Below are 19,727 nucleotides of genomic sequence, written 5' to 3'. Positions count from 1 at the left end.
TAGTATATACGTACTCATATATATTATAGCAATTTTAAGTCAAGGGGAGTGTCCAAAGAATAGTAAAACGATTAGTAATGCTGAGTTTTTGCTCTTTTATAGAATTGATTACAAAATTCAGCCCCCATCCTCAGTCCAGCAATTTACAGTCTACTAAGATTAGAACAGTTGTTTGAATAAAATCGTACCTATAACGTACCCCAAAATTGTACTTGAGTAAATAAATGTACTCAGTAGTTACGTCTCACTACTGAGTGTTGATACATTTTGGCTTTTTTTGACTGATTTATCGACAGAAGAGAAAAGGCACACACACATCCCTGGAGATTTTTCAGTATATAAAAGCTTGTTTTCCGTTTGTTTTCTTCCTGGAAGAACCCATTTGGCAGGCTGTTACTCCACCTTACTAAATTTACCAGCTCCTGCACTTTGGCAGGAAATGGCTCATTCAGGGATTTTGATGTTAAATACATCCACTGGGCAACAAAAAGCTGTCCAAATCATAACACACGCCAGTCCACAGTTTTCATTACAGCAGCACTGAGCTCATATAATATCCACCTGCAACAGAAGATCAGTGTAAGTTCTTACATTTTTAATAGCATGTGCACTGAGATGCTGGTAGTGTGGTCGAGAGGGTCACTACACATCAGTTGTGGTAACCTAATGCCGTGGAATAGGATGACAAATGAACTTCATTACATCATTGTTGCAGTGCTTTAAGACTTTACTCAAATAAAGCACTTTTACTCTGAAATTGCTGCACGATCAGCTATACAAAGGTGTCTTCATTTAACTTTAAAATATGTCTGTTTCACCTTTTTTCAGCATTGACAGAGTCAACTTTTTGGCCCCGCTGACCCTGTTGTAAAAACCTTTTGTCCTGAGGGGGACCGGAAAAGGAGGTGGAGAGCAGGTTAGGGCGTATACCGAGGGCCTCGGCCCAGATAAGGTTTCTTCCACCTCACTGTCATGTATAATTCAGCCCAGGAGGCCACGAATTCACCTGGAGAGAGTCACACACACAAAAAGAATGTGTCTTAAGTGACAGAGGACCTCAAGAGGCAGAGAAAGGGACAAAGAAGAGAGGAAGAAAGGCTGGCTGAGTATGCAGGAGGTGGTGAAGAAACGGCCGATAATCTCTGCTAGAGAAAGAGGTAAGTTTAAGAAGCCTGCCTCTGTGTGTGTGTGTGTGTGTGTGTGTGTGTGTGTGTGTGTGTGTGTGTGTGTGTGTGTGTGTGTGTGTGTGTGTGTGTGTGTGTGTGTGTGTGTGTGTGTGTGTGTGTGTGTGTGTGTGTGCGTGCGCGTGTGCGTGTGTACATCCACATGGACTTTATTATAGCTGAGCTGTTTTTTTTTTGCTGTGAAATCTATCACAGCATTATTCAGCCGTTGCTCCATACTTGTTTGAGGTGTCTACTTTTTTTGAAAGCCCATTTCCAAAACATGTATAGGAAGAAGGTTAAAATGCATAACCATAGAAAATTCGAAAAAGAGCTCCATATGGAAATCATCAGACGACACAGCCCGAGCCAAAGAGCGTTGGGTGTGTGCCACACTGCTGCGCGGAGCTGAATCTGTTGCATCATTTTCACCATCGTCCTCCTCCTCCTCCTCCACCTCCTCCTCCTCTCATTGTCAGGCCCAGGCCCTGGACGCTACGCTCTGCCCCCTACAGTTGGATACATCAACCATGACTTCACCAAGCCCAGCAGCCCTGCATACTCCTTCCACACCCGCATGAGCAGTGCCAGTGAGTATATTAATCTGTCACATGTTTTTTCTGTTGCATTGATCTGCAGTGCCCCAGTTATTACTCACATGGATTCTCAATGTTTCACTAAATACCTGTCTGGAATCGGTTCATCTAAGTCTAAAGGCGTCGTTGAATGATCCTTTGTGCATCCTGTATTCTGTAGTGGTCTCTGTGGACTCCAGCCCAGGACCGAGGTACCACATTGACGCCAAGGTGACCCGGTTTGGCCGGATGGAAACCCCCTCCTACTCCATTTTGGGCAGAGGAAGGCGCACAGGGAATGATAGAGGTGATAAAAAGAAAACATACCCCCTTCACACTATTTATGGCGTTTTAGTCTGCTCTCCTTTCATTAGGTACGTATATTATCAAGCATCAGAACAGCTCCATATATTCACACAATTAGGTAAATGATCCAATCAGTGGCCCGCAGAACGTAGTTCAATTGGTGAATGAAACATCTTTAAACACACACTGCCATGTAGGTGATTAGGTAAAGAAGGTATTTTTCTTTGAAACATCACACTATGAAAAGATTAGAAGAGGATTAGAGAATACTTTTAAGTTGCGCTTTCTTCTGAAGCGCCTTTCACACGTTCAAGCAAAGATTAATCGTTTCAAATGAATAAAGGCATTAAGGAAAAGAGAAACGCTCTTAACCTATTTCTATTCATGTTCATTCACAGGCGAGCTGTCGCAGACTCCGGGGCCGGGGGCCTACAGTCCAGAGAAGGCTCCACCTCTCAGTGCTCACCACAGACCACCATCCTACACCATCGGATCTCGTACCAGATACCGCTCTGTGGATGCTGTACCGGCACCCAACAGGTAAAGACATTGAAGGATAAGGCTGGAGATGACTTTCCCTATGAGATGACATATTCCCTCACTGTGATGGAGGCTACTTTATTTATAAGGCAATCCTACATATAATATCTGTATAAACTAAAGATGTATTTGTGTATTAGTTCCCAATAAACCTTTTGTGTGAGTAACATCTGCTAAAAACTACAGCGCCCAGCTTTTTTTTTAAGGAAATAAATTATATAAATGTATTTTTTTAAGCTCAGTAGGAACGAATGAGCTTAAATGGTTTTGGAAGGTATTTAACATCCTTATCATTTAAATCAGAGATACTGTTGCTGAAAAAGTGTTATTTTCTTCACCCCAGCTACCGTCTTCCTAATCTGCTGGGCTGCCAGGTTCCCAATAAGCCCTCCAGTGCCAGCTACAGCTTCTCAGGCCGGAGGAAGGTCGGAGCTCCCTCCGAAGACCTCTCCATGAGCCCCGGACCGGCAAAATATGACACCATCAACCCAGACATTTACCACCAGCGCCAGCCCTCCTTCTCCATACAGAAACGGACTAAAAGGCCCAATTATTCCTCTGCTATTCCCGGCCCCGGCACATACAGCCCGGAGAAGTTTCACGTGCATCTCCCTAAACCACCGTCCTTCACTCTGGGTGTCAGACACTCAGAGTTTGTCACCCCACTCGTGGTGGATGTCGTCGACTGAAATATCTGTAGATTCAATATGAATGAGTTGTTTTTATTCAATTATTCACACAAATGTGGAGCTGCCACACATTTAAAAATATAGTAAAACATGTCTTAAAAGGGGTAAAAATGACCAATTATTACAACGTCTTACAGTATGGTTTCTATATTATCCAAAGACAATCAACACAGACCAACAGTATTAAAAATATATATAAATATACATAAACAGTAAACTGTATATACAGTATGTATACAGTATATATATGGAAATGTTGATTGTACACTGTACAGATAATATCAATTCATTCCTTTATAAATAAAACAAAATATCGATAGCTTGCATTGCTTGTGCATTAAAGGATGCAACCTGTCTACAGTTTTTCAGCTTTACTTCACTGATAGCTTGAAAGGAGAGGGTTAAATAAACCAGGAAGTGAGAGGGAGTCTCTACAACTTCGCTCTTGGTATGGTTATTTTCACAGGAGGGCTCCAGTCGCTGCACTCGCCCAAACCCAGCAGCTCCTTAGCGCACACCTGGAACAGGTAGGTCCTTCCTTGGGTCAGCCCCTTCAGTTCAACCTTGGTGCTCTCAAATGGACCCAGCTGGAGGAGAAAATCTGTATTAATTCAACATCTGGAGGTTCAAAATACATCACAATGGCTCTATTTGAATAAACTGGTTAAAAGGAATAGTTTGCAGATTAAAGGTTAAATAACTACCTTCCAGGACCTCTAAAGCTCACTAATTAACATGAATAAACGTATTTACCAGAATATCAAACTTATCATTTTAGATGAGGAAATAAACTGCATTTCAAACAACATTTGTCTACATTTGACATGTGTTTGCCTGTTTTTAGGTGGCAGGAGTGAGTCACCATCAAAAATCTAGTGTTATGTTATTTTAGAATGATGCAGATTTGTTGGAGAACACTTGAATATAAAAAAGACTCCAGGATGATCTTTTCTAGGTAACTATCATGTTTTTCCCAAATGATGTACAGATTATTGTCTCTCTATTGCCCATTTTCACACAGATGTATTCATTCATTAGACATTTTAATAAGATAGAGTCAAATAAACAATTGCAAATAATCAGAAAACATTTTAGTTTCGCCGAAATGAGAAGGGTTTCCACAGACGAAGGGACTTTCTGAGACATTTTTAATGTCTCTGGTGTGTATGTGTGAGTGTGTGAGTGTGTGTGTGTGTGTGTGTGTGTGTGTGTGTGTGTGTGTGTGTGTATGTGTGTGTGTGTGTGTGTGTGTGTGTATGTGTGTGTGTGAGTGTCACAGTACAGCTGTTAGTAGACTTACATTGACAGACTTTGGGGTGCCCCTGTTTTCCCACTGGTACAGTATCTGGTACTTTAGGGGGAAGATGTCCAGGTTAGCCCAAGTCGGGGGAGGAGACCATTCAACCAACGAGTTTCTGATTTCATGAGGGGAAACCCGAACGTCTATGGGCGGATCTGGTTTCACTAGAGAAGGAGACAAAGACAGACGCTTCAAATAAGAACAAGTGTCTTTATGATAGGCACTAAATGATCAAATCAAGCTTAATTGTCTCACCCTTGTGAGCCACAGCAAACATTCATCACTTTCTCTATTCTCTGTTCTCACCTATATCCTCCAACATGAAACTTGACAGATGGGAGCTGCTTCCACCAGAATAAACCGCCGTGACGTTGACGATGTAGTCCGTGAGAAGCTTCAGGTTGGGCAGGTGGCAGTGCCAGAGCTAAAATAACAAATACATATAGAATTATGTGTGATGCTAGGTAATATATTATTTATATCTTGTATATTGTATAAATTATAAACATGTTTTTTAGTATATTTCATGTCTCAATTTCATAACTACTTTGCTATTTTTTTTGCACACTGACAGCTCATTTTTTTAATTTATTTTAAAAATTGGAATTTATTAGTAAACCATACAATAAAATATGAATAAATATTTATAATAAAATATATAAATATGCTGAGGAGAATACCCACTACAATAAATGCATTACTGATAGCAACCAAGCACAGCACTACTTATTTCTCTTGTCTTACTTTTCACCTCAGATTCACAAGACAAACATGAAACTGGTCTGTTGCAGCTGATGTATAAACATAAATACAATTTCTTAAACTCAGCCAATCTGCTGTAACCAGCTTTGAAATGGAGGTGAGTGCCATCAACATTGCAGTATCATTTGCATCATAATATTTATATAATAATATAATCATCATCATGTGCTTGGTTTCATTTTGACTCAAATTGAAAACCCCCTCTTCTTAAGAGGAAGTAAATTGCCAAAACATTAAATGAATGACTTGATAAATGAATACATTTGCCATTAACTGTAACAAAAATGATATTATAAAGAGATATAATCTAAATTGATGTTGAACTCCCCTATTTATTTCCGCGTATTTTCCCATTTGCACCGCCCTGCCCCTTTTTATTTCCCTAATATCATTTATTCATTTATGTATTGCTTTCTTTTTACAAATGTATTAAATAGGAACTAAATGGGAAAATAAGTAAACAGGGCAATTAATACAAAGTTAAAGAAATATAGAAACAAATTCAAACAGAAATATCAGTTTACATCAGTGAATTAATGCCTACATTCATTTTATATTTATCTTTTTTTGTACATTTAATGGCATTACATTTATTTATAGAGCCATTTATTTATTTTAATGTTATCTTTGCATCTTCTGTCCTCCATACTCTTCAGCTAAAGATACAGTCTATCTGTTGCAAAGGTAAATAAAGGTGTTACCCGTTCAGATGAGGGCGACGATGCTGAAATCAGATCAGAGGAGCCGGGTTGGATGAGATGGCACTGCTTGGTGTCCGGCTGTCTGTGTCGCTCACTGTCGAACACATTAATACACATGTAAATGAGCTCCTTAATGACACTTGACAACTGAAGTATGGTTTGGGTCAGCACACAGGAGGAGGACAGATGCTTTCTCCATCAGATTTACCTGTAGGTGGCAATGTATTGTGTTGGTGGGTATTGAGAGGGTTCGGGCCAGGAGCAAAGAGTTATGTTTGGGTAGCTTGAACACCAACAATTCACCGTGGGAGTGGAGGGAGGATCTGAGGGAAGAAATGACACGATGTGGGACATGAGGAGAGCATAACATACAGAAAATGTTTGTATTTCTTTTAACGTGTTGCCGCTATGTAAAAAATGTGTTTAAATATTATGTCCTTTCTCTCTTGTTTCTCACTTAAAAGATAAAAATCAATGAAATATTCAATAAAACTAATAAAATATAAGTTGGAATATCTCATAAAAGGTCGACACAACATAAAATAATGGCACAAAATGGCCTCATGTCATTCTTGCCACATTTAGAGCAGGTAGAAAAACACCTGTGACTTTCAGTGTGTAATATCAGCATCACAGACAGATCATCATCAGCATCATCTTTGAAAATCAATGACTTTTCAATAAGATCATTATTATTTTCTCATAAAGCACTTTCCCAGAAGTGCTAACATTGACCGCATGATATAAATAAAGCTTTCCTGACATAGTAGAAAAAAGTAAAATGACTACAAAACTTTTATTGTGTTTTCTGTTTTTGGGATTCTTGGTCAAATGTAATGCTGGTTGGAAAGACGCGTGTACCTTGAGCACCACAAAACCTACACCATCAGCATAATGTCACTCAGATTGGTACTCACTCCTTGATGTTGCGGTCACCCTCAGCAGCTTCAGTGCTTGGCCTCCAAGAACACACATGAGGAGGGTCACGGTGACACACACACCCCCAACCATCACAGCCATCAATGCTTCACAGAGGAGAAATTATTACCGCAAAGTCGAGTTTGTCTGAAAATGTTGTAAACTGCAGTTCACCTTCACTCATGCAAGATATTGACTATCCTGTTCTATGGGTCCTTTGTTCTTCCCTCTGTAGACTTGTTATGGTCTACTTTTTTATGCATGCCAAAGTTCAGAGATAACGAACCCTGTTACAGCCTGCCGACGTCTCTCGTCTGTGTGTTTGAGCGGCGGCTATATAGCCACCGTGGTCAAAATGAAAGAGGAACAGTGACTGTGGTGTATCACAGGAAAACCTCTTTCAGAAAGACCCGTTTCATCTCTGTTGAGTCAGGTTTCCTTATGTCATACACACAAACTTGTGTAATACTTTCTTTAATATCGCTGTAAATTGGATTACAAATAAAGACGCATAAAGTCCAGCACAAGTACACATGATATGTACAAAAAGTCACCTGGATTCGGTTTATAAATATAGAAATAACTTCATTAATGGATACAGTACGTAAGCTACAAGAGAGTACCTGTCTTTTCCCACTCTATCACCCTCTACTGCCCAAAACATAAATAGCAGCTACAATACTGACTACATTCTGCACATAACATTGTCAAATAATACTCTGAGGTCTGATCCTTCTAGTGTGTCCGCTTGATCTGCGCTTTCACAGTCTGAGCTGTCAGACATTTTCTCGATTGTCTCTGAGAGGCCTCAACAGTTTCTTGGTGCTCCATGCAGAGAGGGCGCCACTGTGGAGGTTCCAGCCCAGTGTGGGAGCGCCATCTTTGGGAATGCTGATACTATGAAGCCCCGCTCCGCTGGAAGTCCGCAGGGAGGTGAAGGCTTTGCTGATCCAGCTGTTCTTTGCTTCCTGGAGATCGTTGGCCAGGATTCCTTTCTGGTGCTCCAGCTCCTGAAAATAGAATATGTGAGAAATGCAGCAGGAAGATGTGAACTTTACTTTATCACAAGTTTATTTTAGTCTATATCTTGTATTTCTCTCTATTCTTGTGTTTTTCTAGTTCTTAAATTTAACACCAAAAGTATAACGGCCTATAGTTCAGCCCATCACTCCCCCATCTCGGTCATCACTTCCAAGATGGTCTAAAAGATCTAACAGAGTTTTCATCATCTACCTGCAGGGTTATTCCGTGTCTAGACAGGGGAAATCCTGTCTTATTTCCTGTCTTCGTATTGGCCTAGATGCAATAAGAATGCTTTATAACAATGGGGTCCAATAGCCAAAGTTTTTCTCTGTTGCTAACCTCAATGAATATTCTTCTACAGTTGAAGTTGATCCCTCCTTCCTGAATGACAGTTAGGCAGGCAGTTAAATTATTATTATATATTATTATTTTTTGGTTAGTGACAGGGAGTGACTACATTCCCAGGAAAGTACCCAAAAGTACAAACCCTGTCCTCTGTGTGTGAGTTTCATTTACATTCTTGTAGATATTAAATTGATGAGGCATTATTTGTTATGATGATGTGACCTTGATATTGCATGTTTAGATTCACAAAAATTTATATTTATACATGCTGTGTGATGGTTTGACAGTTTGCTCTGACCTGGATCTTGCACTTGGCCTCCACCATTTGGAGTTTGGTCTTGGCCAACTCCTGCTCAAGCTCCCTGACCTGGGCCCTGAGGGACTCCTTCTCCTGGTCATTTCGTCTCTGCTCTGGTTTTCTCTGCTTTTCGAGACCTTCATTGGGCTCTTCATGGCCTGGTTTAGTCATCCCGTGGCCTTCTATAGCTGCTGCTGCTGTTGGAGACTTCTGAGCTGTGGCCGACGGTTCATCTGATTCTACGACGTGCTGACAGTGTGAGCAAGCCTTCACTGCACTCTGCAAAGGAATAATAGGCAGAAGGTGAGACAGAGTGAAGACTTATCTGCCCAAAATATGATATCCAGCTTTAAAAAATAAACACTGAGACAACATTGTGTTCATGTGGAAGCCTGACAGAGGAAAATAAGAGCTGTAAAAAAGCTGTTATCACCTTGAGTGAATCCAACTCCTCTCTGTGGGCGGCCTGCTGCCTCTCCAGACGGTTTGTCAGCTGGGAGCAGATCTGAGCAGAAGAAAGAGCATCAACATCATTAGGCAGCATTGCATACTTCATTACTATATCAGCTTATGAAGCGTACAGTATTTCCTAATTCCAAACAGTCTCATTTTTCTCATTCCACTCATTGATTCTTTCTACCTGTTTGTAGTCCGCGATGATACCTGAAGACCTTGTGACTTCCTGCTCTGCCTTCTCCAGCTCTCTCCTAAACACTTCCTTCGACTGTAAGAAGAGATTAAATCCTTAACTCATGCATGTCAACCATTGAATGGAACCTGAAAAACTGTGAGGTGTTATAAAAGAATCTTACCACTGCAGCTTCCTCCTCTTTCCCTCTCTTCTCCTCTTCTGTAGCCTTCAGTCGGTGTCTGGTTTGAAATAGGTCTTTGGTGAGTTCGTCCACTCTGTCCTCCACCTGCAAACACATTTTATTCTGGTCAGCGCATATACTCTAGGTTGAAATGAACATTTTTTATGTTCATTAATTCATTGTTTATATGAATTCATATTTCGGAAAATAATGTTATGATCATGAAAGCTGGGACATGACCGAAAGAACGAGGTCGCGGGTACAAGCGGCCGAAATGGGTTTTCTCAGGAGGGGGGCTGGAGTCTCCCTTAGAGAGAGGGTGAGAAGTTCAGCCATCCATGAGGAACTCGGAGTAGAGCCGCTGCTCCTTAGCGTTGAAAGGAGCCAGTTGAGGTGGTTTGGGCATCTAGTAAGGATGAACCCTGGGCGCCTCCCTAGGGAGTTGTTCCAGGCACGTCCAGCTGGGAGGAGGCCTCGGGGAAGACCCAGGACCAGGTGGAGAGATTATATCTCCACACTGACCTGGGAACGCCTCGGGATCCCCCAGTTAGAGCTGGTTAATGTGGCCCGGGAAAGGGAAGTTTTGATGTCCCCTGCTAAAGCTGCTGCCCCCGCAACCCGACCCCGGATAAGCGGATGAAGATGAGATGAGATGAGAAACAACCATTGAAATTTTGGTTCAACTTCATTCCTGAATGTTTCAGGGTTATGTTTGAGCTATTTCTTGGAAAAATAACAATCTTAATCAGCCTTTTTTTTTGCCGAGCAGTTGACATTTTGAGCTCATGTAAAACTAAAGACTTTCTATTTTAATGCTGGAAAACTTTTATTAAGTTTGTAGTTTGGCCATCTGCTAAGAGGCTGAGTTATGACTTTCAAGAGGGGATTTTTTGTTTTTGTTTAAATAACTAACCGTACCTTGTCCAAAGCGCTCCTCAGGGCGACCTTGCTGGTGATCAGTCTGTGGGCCAGGTTGTCATTCTCCTGCTCCAAACGATGGCTGGCCTGCTGCAGCCGAAGGTTCTCCTTCTGGAAAACGAAAACACAGAAATATCTATCAGGGAAGCTGAGGCTGAAAGACAGATATTGGAGTAACTTAAATGTATCTGTTTCTTGAGGAGGTGAACAATTTCTTACCAGATATTTGTCCAAATGTGCTTCTTCATCCATTATTTGAAGCCGGCTTTCCCTCAGTTTAGCTTTCTTCGTTGGGACCTGAGGGGAGAGAGTCAATGCCTCATGAAATAACGTCGTCGTCGTATTTGACTGAGCTGAAGAAAGCTATCTCCTCCAAACAGATCTGGTGCCGGATGCTGTTTGAGCGCGACAAATCGAGAATAGAGAGATGAAGATAGGGATATGCATGAGATTAGATAGAGCCGAGCACATGAGGAGGATGGATCATTTAGGAAACATAAAGGAAAAATGAGGGAGGGGAGGATTTATTTTAAGCGTGAACTGACAATTTCCATATCTCAAATGTCTAAAGTGATCAGTGATCTCGAATCACATCTGACATGCAGAGGAATGCTTTGTGTTACAGTGTGCGGTCTATATTGTAATAGTGTCTTTAGCAAATCTTCACATGCTAATAAGCAAAGATGTTCTCTGCATTAATGCCAAAGAGGAAATAAGACATTTTTACTGTATTCAAGAAAATCCAGGAGTTATTTAAAAAAAATAACAACAATGTAATGGTTTTGGATCTCATTAATGGTTACTCTGTCATTGTGGTACAGTTGTTGATATTAATTGTGGTGATGTAAAAGCAACTATAAGTGAGGCTTACTGTGACTGTAGGTCCTGTTTCATCCACCAGGCAGGCCAGGATCTCCTCTTCTGTCATCTGGTCCATAACTTGGGCATCATACGCCATCGTCATGGACACGTCTTCCATCATCTTGCACTAATACTGTATGCAGCCCCCCCACAGGAGCTGCTAACTCACACAGACAATAACAGCCTTTTACAGGTAAAGCCTGCAATTCCAATTCAGAGAAAATCCACCAGGAGTGTTGGACACAAGCCGAAACGATAGTATCTCTTATGTGAATTGGAGATGTAAAAGTGAGTTCAGAAAGAGTTGGAGCCGTCTCAGTTTCAAACTTGCGATGATGCACGGGAGAAGTCAATCCAGTTTATGAGCATGAACAGGAAATAGTTAGGATAAAGTCCAAGTCGTCACGATAAAAATAAACTCTGCTTGCGGTCCAAAGGTGAATAACAGACAGAGAGATCCTCCCACAGGTGAATTGCACCTACACTTAAAACACACTCAGTAGCAGACAGAGTCACTTAACACACAGTGCCAGGTAAAGGGGGCGTGTGTGATATGGGTGTATAGGCAGTAACAGGTTCAACAGGGTTTAAATAAGACCTGAGCATGTGTGTGTGCGTGTGTTTGTGTTTGTGTGTGTGTGTGTGTGTGAAAGAACAGCCTTAGACACACCCACTTTTTCTCACCTGCCATCATTCTCTCTCTCACACACAAACAACCGCTGTTTGTAACCCCCAACTCTCAAATAAATCAAGTCAAGCCTGCTTGATTCTGATTTGTTTGCCGATAATGAGCTCCCACAATGCCCTTTTTTTTTGGTCATACATTTGAATTAACATCCATTTTAATTTATTGCTTTTGTTGACACTCTTTTACTAGCTGGCAGAGATGCTGTGTGAACCTGCCAGACACCCAGATGAACACTTCTGATGTATCAGGACGGAGCAATTGATGTGGTATTCCACCCCGGGGTGTTGGCGTGACACAAGCTCCACAGTCTATTATTGTCTTGGGCTGAGCAGCCTGACAGGAGAGTAAACGGGTCCAGCAGGTAAAGTGATAGAGGAAAACCAAAGCATGAATGCAGAATGACAAAGAGTCAGCACCTCTGCCCGTAAACGACACCCTCCTCCCCCCCCTTACTTTCACATCACGGGTGCAGTTTCCCTTGATTTCTCCCTGAAATCTATCACTTTTATTGTCTTCGTCCACATCAGTTTCACTTCCCTTTCTTTAAGCTTAAACGTGCATCTACTTTTCACTTCTGTGTTTAAGTGTTTAGTCAAGTTTTTCCCTCTGTGGTTTTTCAACACTTCTTGCTATATTTTGGTGCTTTTTCTTTTTTTTTTTTTTACCAGAAACTGTGATTACAACATCTTGTGCATCAACTGGCTGAGTCATTGTGAGCGAAGACACATGAATAAAAAGTCCAGGCAGATATAAACATTTATTCCAAAAAAGAGGGAACATTTTGTGAAACGTGGTGGATTTTTTCTTGCACTGTATCAGGGAATACCAAAACTTACTCTAGTTTCATACAGAAAAATCTGAAAAATACAAATTTTAACAGTCAGAAAAAGGAAAAGGAACCTTAAAATAACCTTTCAGTTCTGATACAGCAATGGTGCTCTTTATGGTGGAACAAATTGGTCATCACCAAACTGTGGGGACCATATTGTGGGAGTATATTGGCTATGAGGCAGACAGTGAACACTAATGCTGAGTGGGCGTCTAAATGAACAAAAAAAAATGCTGTTTTACCTACATAATTTTGCACCTACTTCCGAATAACAAGGGGATGTGAGGTGAGGAAAGGTAGCAGATGTGATAATAAAGCTCACATCTCAGTGGAAACAATGTGGTGTGAGAAAATACAGACTAAATATCTTTTATATGTCTTTTAAGTAATAATCTTCAATCTGTTTGGCTGAATATCACTGTATTTTTAACACTTTTCACATTTTAGCTTAAGATAAGGAGAATTGTAAAGTGAATTTTCCATTACAAATGTACATTTCCATTGTCTTCTCACTGTATACCTTTGTTGTATTATAACTGGCACAGAGACAGAGAAAAATCAAGATGGAAGAATAACTGAGAGGGTATGGAAAACTCACATTTGGTACACGCTCACTAAAACACACTCCAAACCTGACATCCCTCACAAAAACTACAACACTCCTTAAAAATATATAGATTCAGGCATATACTGTGGAATAACACTGCATCTTGTTACTGTACTGTATAGCAGATATAATGGCTTATAAGATACAAAACTTAAGTTTCAAGATCAACAAAGTATGATACATGATCCTCTGGTGTCTCGTTATCGCCTACAACACCCCTAAAATATTTATTTCCGTCCATCTTCATCTGTAAACATGAAAAGTTAAATACATCGACTTATATGGAAGACACTGCAGAACCAGCCTCCTTTCAGGAGTCTAGTTTCATTTTAGTGAAAACACAAGCAAACTAAATTCATACTATCCTAGCATACTTTTGTTTTGAGCAGGCTAAAACTAGACTCCTTCAAATAATTGCAAGATGCACAAAAAAAAAATCACCTAATAGAAAAACTGTTAGCCCTCATGTACAGTAAGCGGGAAGAGGTGGAGGGGGAGGAGGGGTTCTCAGGCTAGTATTGACCCTTTCAGTTAACACCAGAATAGGGAGAGGGGGGACAAAGCAGGAGAGAATAACAGAAACTAAGAGGTGGAGGCCCTTCTCTGTGTCATGTGACGTAGCCATGCTGTAAAGACCAAGCTACAACAAACTGCAGCCAACACCTGTCTTCACAATAAATCTCCACCTCGCAGCTCTCATTTTCGTTTATGTTTAGCAGAACATTTTGGCTGGTGCTTAAAAAACCCAAACAAACAAGAACAGTCCCTGTCGTGCCGCACAGGCGAAGAACAGGATTTCCGTGGCTAGGGCCTTGAAAATCGTATCTACGGTGTTTTACAAGGCAAATTATTCATCGGTGTTTGAGGAGTTTGTGATACTAGAACCACTCATAATCAATCGTCAATCGATCAATGATTGAGAGGTCAGGAACAGGGTAGGCTTCAGACAGGGAACGGGCAGACTTTTGTTTTGAAAGGACCGATGTGCCGGATTCAGGGAGATCTATTAGCAGTAATGGAATATAATATTTACAATTATGTTTTCATTTGTGTATAATCCCCTGAAGCTAAGAACAGTGTTTTTGTTTTCTTAAACCAGAAAGGACAAACCAAACCGTAGCATCTACTGAACACGCTTAGAAAGGGAGGGTTAGGGGCGGGGCATTGAGTTCAGAGCCACTAGATCCTACACACAGGTCCTGTCTAAAAAAAGACAAAAAACAAAACAAATTGAGGTCCTGTAACATAATGATTTGTTTAAGTGTTATCTCAGGAGCAAAGCATTTGGTACTGCTTTAATTTTTTGGTCCGTGATGATAATAATTTACCTATACTTCAACACTGAGTTTCCTAAAAGACCCGCGTAATTCGGTGTTAATTGTAGGGAAAATATAGACTGGTTAAACACACTTTTTACACTAATTAATTAATCCTAATTAATTACTAGCATAACGTAGAGAGTTTTTAGTAGCAGATCAGCTGAATATTTGAAAAAAGATGTGAACAGGCAAGCATGTAAAATTTGACCTACTGTGTATGGAGAATAAAGTTACTAATAATAAACAGTCAATTACCATTTAGTTGGGTTTAAGTTTTTTCTTTCAAGGACATTCCTAATTTTCCTACGATTAGTACAAAATGACATAGTTAAGTCCAGGAAACTTCCCAGGAAAGTATTTGGAAATGATTCAGGAAGTTGTTTTGTTTGATTTAATCCATGACTCAAAAAAAAAGCACATCAGTTGTTTAAAGTTAGCCTATTTTGTGTTCCAATTACTTTGAAGTCATAAACGACACCTATAGGATTTTCTTAATATTTGCATCCTTACCTCCTACACAAGAACATGGACTTGGGGACCCTTTTGTGTTCACACTATACTACATGTATGGTCACGTGTGTCCTTGATCGCCTTCAAAAGTGGCTTGGAGGATGCATCAGTCCAGGTGCGCTCACATCTTATTATAGACACATTTTAGTACCGCATGTGAAACAAAGTTAGGTTGTATTGTATATGTACGGCTTCCCTGCTGTTGTAAAACTGGTTTATGCTGCTGCCCACAGCTCTCCAAGGGTTTGGTCCCACAGGTTTGTAGCCCACACACAGGCTCCGTCAGTGGGCTCAGTTTATTGGCTCCTCCCAGTGGACCAACGAGTCTGGAATCTGTGGCATAAGTGAGCATGTACAGTAATGTGTGCATATGTGGAACTGTGCTGTATTGAAATCCATCACCTGAATTGAGTCCCAAACAACAGGGCATGTGCAAGATGTCAAGTGTGTGTTAAGTATGTCAGAAAGGTTTTCTAAATGTGTGAGTATGTGTCTTTATGGTGCAGCAGAGGTCAGACCTGGGTGCTGTAGGGGCGTGGCGGGGGAGGAAACATGTCCGTGGGACCGTAGTAGATCAGAGGGGAGGAGCCATGCGGGTTGGCAGAGAGCGGGAGAGAGACGGACGGGTTCTCATAGTAGGTGTGGAAGCCCAGCCGCTCCCCTCCGTTACGCATGTCGTCTGTGAGTCCAGCGCGGAGGGTGTACGGCGAACAGGTGGGGCAGTGGTTGTGGTGAGAGCCCTCATCCAGCTGATCCAGAGAGACAGGGGTGATAGCCGCGCCGTCCATGGCGAGGGCGTTGCAGGCATTGCAGGGAAAGTGAGAGAGAGGGTCCGCTCCCACCACGGAGCCCATGTCCACCTCAGAATCATTCTTCTTACAGCAGTAATACTGCAGAGGGTAGAAAAGGAAGTGGGTGAAGTGAAGTCAGGATTTAGAATGAATCAGACAGCACTGGTAAAAATTACTAACGACCTTCGAATAGCTTCAGACAAAGGACTTGTCTCTGTGCTTGTTTTACTAGATCTTTGTACTGCCTTCGACACTTTTGACCATCATATCCTGCTACACAGACTAGAGCATCTAATTGGCATTAAGGGAACCACACTGAGCTGGTTTAAATCATATTTATCAGATATATCTCAGTTTGTACATGTTAACGACAAATCCTACATACACACTAAAGTTAGTCACGGAGTCCCACAGGGTTCTGTCCTTAGACCGATGCTATTCACCTTATATATGTTTCCCTTAGGAAATATTATAAGGAAGCACTCCATAAACTTTCATTGTTATGCTGATGACCTGCAATTTTCTGACGATAAACTCAGATAAAACTGAAGTTATTGTACCTCCGAAACTCAATAGCTAAAGATATTGTTACTCTGGATGATGTTGTGTTTTCCTCCAGCAAAGCTCTTATTGGTCAGGCTCTGTCGTATCTTAAATAGCTCATAGTACCGTATTACCCGACTAGATCGCTGCGCTTTGAGAATGCAGGGCTACTTGTCGTTCCTAGAGTCTCCAAAAGTAAAATGGGAGGCAGAGCCCTCAGCTACCAAGCTCCTCTCCTCTGAAACCAACTCCCAAGTGTTATTCAGGAGGCAGACACTGTCCCCATATTTAAGAGTAAACTTCAAACTTTCCTTTTTGATAAAGCTTACAGCTAGGGCTTACGAGCCCTTAGCTAAGACATATGTCCGTCCTCCATAGAGCTGGGTCTGTCCAACATTCCTGCCTGTTATAGGGAAGGTTTTCGTTGCCACTGTATCCTATGGAGGAATTGTTGGGTCTAAAATGTAAATCATTGATAAGTCATAGAGTGTGGTCTATACCTATTCTGTAAAGTGTCCTGAGATAACTTTTGTTATGATTTGGCACTATTAATAAAATTGAATTGAATTGAAGTGAGCTCACTCTCATGTTTTATACTGAGGTTAAAAGGTTGTAATGATACCCGAATTTTTAACCTTGATACAAGGTTGGGTGAGCGCATTCATGCAAACACAGTGACACAGTGATACCTGGAGTCTACAGTAACAGAGCACTGCTACGATGCACAGCAGTATCACTCCGGCGAGAATTCCTCCGGATATAACAATAGTTCCCGCTGACATTCGACCAGCTCTCCATCAAACCCTTTAGAGGGAGACAGAGAGAGATGAAAGCAAGAGATTGGGATGGAAGTTTGAAGACATAGAAGAAGAGCGAGGCAGAAACAAGAACATGAATGGGCTTATTAGACAACTGGATCCCAGTAGCGCAAATTAACTGCATAATATTCAGCATACTCATGTCCAACAAAGGTTTCTATAACAACTGCTTAGATAACCAATGTAGGCTGAATTAGTAAATTCATGTAACATCATGACGTAACCTCAACTGATGAAACATGCTGTAAGTGGTTGGTTCTCAGGCAGCTGTTACCAGACGGCTGGGGATGTTTCAGACCTCGGATGCAGATGGATAGATGTTAAAGGAAAGGAAAAAAGACACCTCAATCTCACAGCTTTAGTGCTCCAAGCCTAACATCACTCAACCCTAATTTGGTGTTTTTTATGATGATGTGATACGATCCAAGGGATAACATTACAGTGAAAACACTTGTCAGACATGGTCCCAAGATGTTAAAAGCAAACGACACGACATAATCCTGAAATCCAAAATGACATCACCACAAATTGAATAAGAAACGATGGAGAGAGCGGTTTACCACTTTGCTATAAAATCTCCCGAATCTCTTTTGTTGGGCTCACATTATTTTCATTCTCATCCAACCGCTGAGCCCTTGCGTCCTGTGAGGAAGAGTAGGTTTCTCCACATATTTGCTTTCTCTTTTAAAATGAGACGAGATTGATATCGCTCTTTTGTCTCAGGACGCATTCACATCATATCAGACCGCGTTTCAGAGATGATACAGCTGGAGACACACTGGTTTGAAACCGCTATTCATTCAAGTAGTTATAGCATATTACTTAAAAACCCACAAATGGTCAATATGCATGAGCTTAGTGGAAAAGTAGTTACACCCCTTGACAAAGCAGTGACATCTAAGCTTTGATAGAAGAGACTTACATTAGAAGACAGCAGGAGATGCAGAGATGGAGGAGTGTAAGAAGGTAGGAAACCATGACAGGCCTGTGGAGTGTTACTCTCAAAACCTCCTCTCACTGGAACTCCTGCAGGGGGAAAGAAGAAGCTTCTGTCATGACATTAAAGAAATACACGGCTGCAGCTGATGATGATAATTTTACACCCAATCCATTCCTTTTCAGACCATATGTATACAACTATCTGCTACTCTATTTCACTCTGCTCGGCCTTGCTTTTCTTTTTATTTCAGCTTACGAAAAGTTAATTGTTGAGCCCATAAAAGGCAAACAAAAAATGACTGCAGCCTTAAGTGACGTTCTTCACACTGCTAATGATGGCCATTAACGCAGAAGTATTCAATTTACAATGAAATGAGACAGAGAAAAACAGAAAGTCCTCACATTTGAGAAGCTGCAACCAGACCAACTTATTATATTAAAAAAAAATAGATTAATCAACTTGTTGTTTTAGCACCAGAGTAAATATATCAAATCTACTGTTTCCTGGAATCTTGCCTTACAATAAGATCCATGGATATAGGAATCAATTATACATAATTAGACTACATAAATCTTAAAAAGCAACAATTGCAAAGTGTGACTGAATTACGACGGACCACTTTGAATGGCAAACAGACACTCAGGATGCATATGGATTAGCATGCTGAGTGCAGCAAAACCTTGCACACTTGCCATATGGCCGGTGTATTATATGCATATGTGCAGTACAGTTTCAGCATACTAATTTTTTGCCCATGTACACCTCCTGCAATTTGTGGGGGACTCTGATTCCAAAGCACCTTTCAAATTTGCATTGATAATCATCATCATCATCAGCATCATCATCATAATTATCATCATCATCATGTTATTTCCTGGATTTGATGCAGATTGATGGTGAGGAAAGACACATAAGACATCTGACAGACATAGTTTAGATATTCTGCTGGGGTAAAGTCAAGAAAAGACATGAATGCATAAGCACTCGGAGTGTCGGGATCTTTCAATTGTTCTGCATTGCAGGTAAATAATCTTGAACAAATAGCTCTCGAGAGTCCAGAGTCACACAATCACAATCTTGCATAAAAAAAACAAAAAAAGGTGTAAATGAAAAGAAGGCAGGAGTCTGCACACACAATTATATCCACTGCACAAAGCAAACATCTTATCCAGCCTCAAAGATTATACTTATAAACGGGTCTATTTGCAATAAATTAGCTGTGTGATAGATCTTGCTGGTATTTACAATAAAATACTAAAAAAAACCCACACAATTCAAATATGAATGCAACAAGATATGATTACTTTTTTTCTATTAGTATATAACACATGATTCAGACCTTAATTTAGAGCATTGTCTACGGTTGAGTTGAGGCAGAATTATTCATTTTAAGCACTGCCATTATAGCAATTACAACACCAGACGACTTTGTTTATCTACTGTTCAAGTTGATTAACTAAAACATCCGGAT

At 40.8% G+C, this 19,727-nt stretch overlaps 4 protein-coding genes across 4 annotated transcripts; 1 reads left to right on the top strand and 3 right to left on the bottom strand.

Moving 5' to 3' along the window:
* Nucleotides 1-1,108: 1,108 nt before the first annotated feature.
* On the top strand, nucleotides 1,109-3,273 carry odf3l2a (outer dense fiber of sperm tails 3-like 2a; the record flags this gene model as incomplete). Its single annotated transcript, XM_083924884.1, has 5 exons — nucleotides 1,109-1,157; nucleotides 1,643-1,753; nucleotides 1,920-2,045; nucleotides 2,443-2,584; nucleotides 2,928-3,273. 5 exons carry the CDS (start codon nucleotides 1,109-1,111, stop codon nucleotides 3,271-3,273), a joined length of 774 nt encoding a protein of 257 aa, XP_083781010.1.
* Nucleotides 3,274-3,337: 64 nt separating this feature from the next.
* Nucleotides 3,338-7,052, bottom strand: ebi3 (Epstein-Barr virus induced 3). Its single transcript, XM_083924997.1, has 6 exons — nucleotides 6,954-7,052; nucleotides 6,245-6,359; nucleotides 6,037-6,130; nucleotides 4,880-4,997; nucleotides 4,574-4,737; nucleotides 3,338-3,860 (listed from the first exon to the last, which is right to left on the bottom strand). Exons 1-6 carry the CDS (start codon nucleotides 7,045-7,047, stop codon nucleotides 3,705-3,707), a joined length of 741 nt encoding a protein of 246 aa, XP_083781123.1. The 5' UTR covers nucleotides 7,048-7,052; the 3' UTR covers nucleotides 3,338-3,704.
* A 404-nt stretch (nucleotides 7,053-7,456) lies between these two features.
* On the bottom strand, nucleotides 7,457-11,546 carry LOC310955041 (rab GTPase-activating protein 1-like). The gene is made up of 8 exons (XM_083924765.1): nucleotides 11,222-11,546; nucleotides 10,570-10,647; nucleotides 10,351-10,461; nucleotides 9,433-9,537; nucleotides 9,261-9,344; nucleotides 9,054-9,125; nucleotides 8,621-8,899; nucleotides 7,457-7,964 (listed from the first exon to the last, which is right to left on the bottom strand). The coding sequence occupies exons 1-8, from the start codon at nucleotides 11,330-11,332 to the stop codon at nucleotides 7,731-7,733; spliced, it is 1,074 nt and encodes a 357-aa protein (XP_083780891.1). The 5' UTR covers nucleotides 11,333-11,546; the 3' UTR covers nucleotides 7,457-7,730.
* A 4,130-nt stretch (nucleotides 11,547-15,676) lies between these two features.
* On the bottom strand, nucleotides 15,677-17,288 carry LOC310955215 (protein FAM163A-like; the record flags this gene model as incomplete). The annotated part of the gene is made up of 2 exons (XM_083924998.1): nucleotides 17,188-17,288; nucleotides 15,677-16,054 (listed from the first exon to the last, which is right to left on the bottom strand). The coding sequence occupies exons 1-2, from the start codon at nucleotides 17,278-17,280 to the stop codon at nucleotides 15,677-15,679; spliced, it is 471 nt and encodes a 156-aa protein (XP_083781124.1). The 5' UTR covers nucleotides 17,281-17,288.
* Nucleotides 17,289-19,727: the final 2,439 nt, after the last annotated feature.

Source organism: Echiichthys vipera, assembly GCF_963691815.1.
Source record: "Echiichthys vipera genome assembly, chromosome: 12".
Classification (NCBI taxonomy): Eukaryota; Metazoa; Chordata; class Actinopteri; order Perciformes; family Trachinidae; genus Echiichthys; species Echiichthys vipera.
Note: the sequence above shows the minus strand (reverse complement) of the source record. Positions and strands in the feature narration are given on the sequence as shown.

Bases quoted from the DNA above. Each gene is read 5' to 3' on its own strand.
- LOC310955041 (XM_083924765.1), bottom strand. From the start codon at position 11,332: ATGATGGAAGACGTGTCCATGACGATGGCGTATGATGCCCAAGTTATG. The intron at 9,345-9,432 runs GTAAGATTCTTT...CTCTTCTTACAG, and splicing joins AAGAGGAGGAAGCTGCAGTG to TCGAAGGAAGTGTTTAGGAG. The intron at 9,126-9,260 runs GTAGAAAGAATC...TCTTCTGCTCAG, and splicing joins TCATCGCGGACTACAAACAG to ATCTGCTCCCAGCTGACAAA.
- ebi3 (XM_083924997.1), bottom strand. From the start codon at position 7,047: ATGGTTGGGGGTGTGTGTGTCACCGTGACCCTCCTCATGTGTGTTCTT. The intron at 4,998-6,036 runs GTAACACCTTTA...TTGTTATTTTAG, and splicing joins CGTCGCCCTCATCTGAACGG to CTCTGGCACTGCCACCTGCC. The intron at 3,861-4,573 runs GTAAGTCTACTA...TTTCTCCTCCAG, and splicing joins GCACCCCAAAGTCTGTCAAT to CTGGGTCCATTTGAGAGCAC.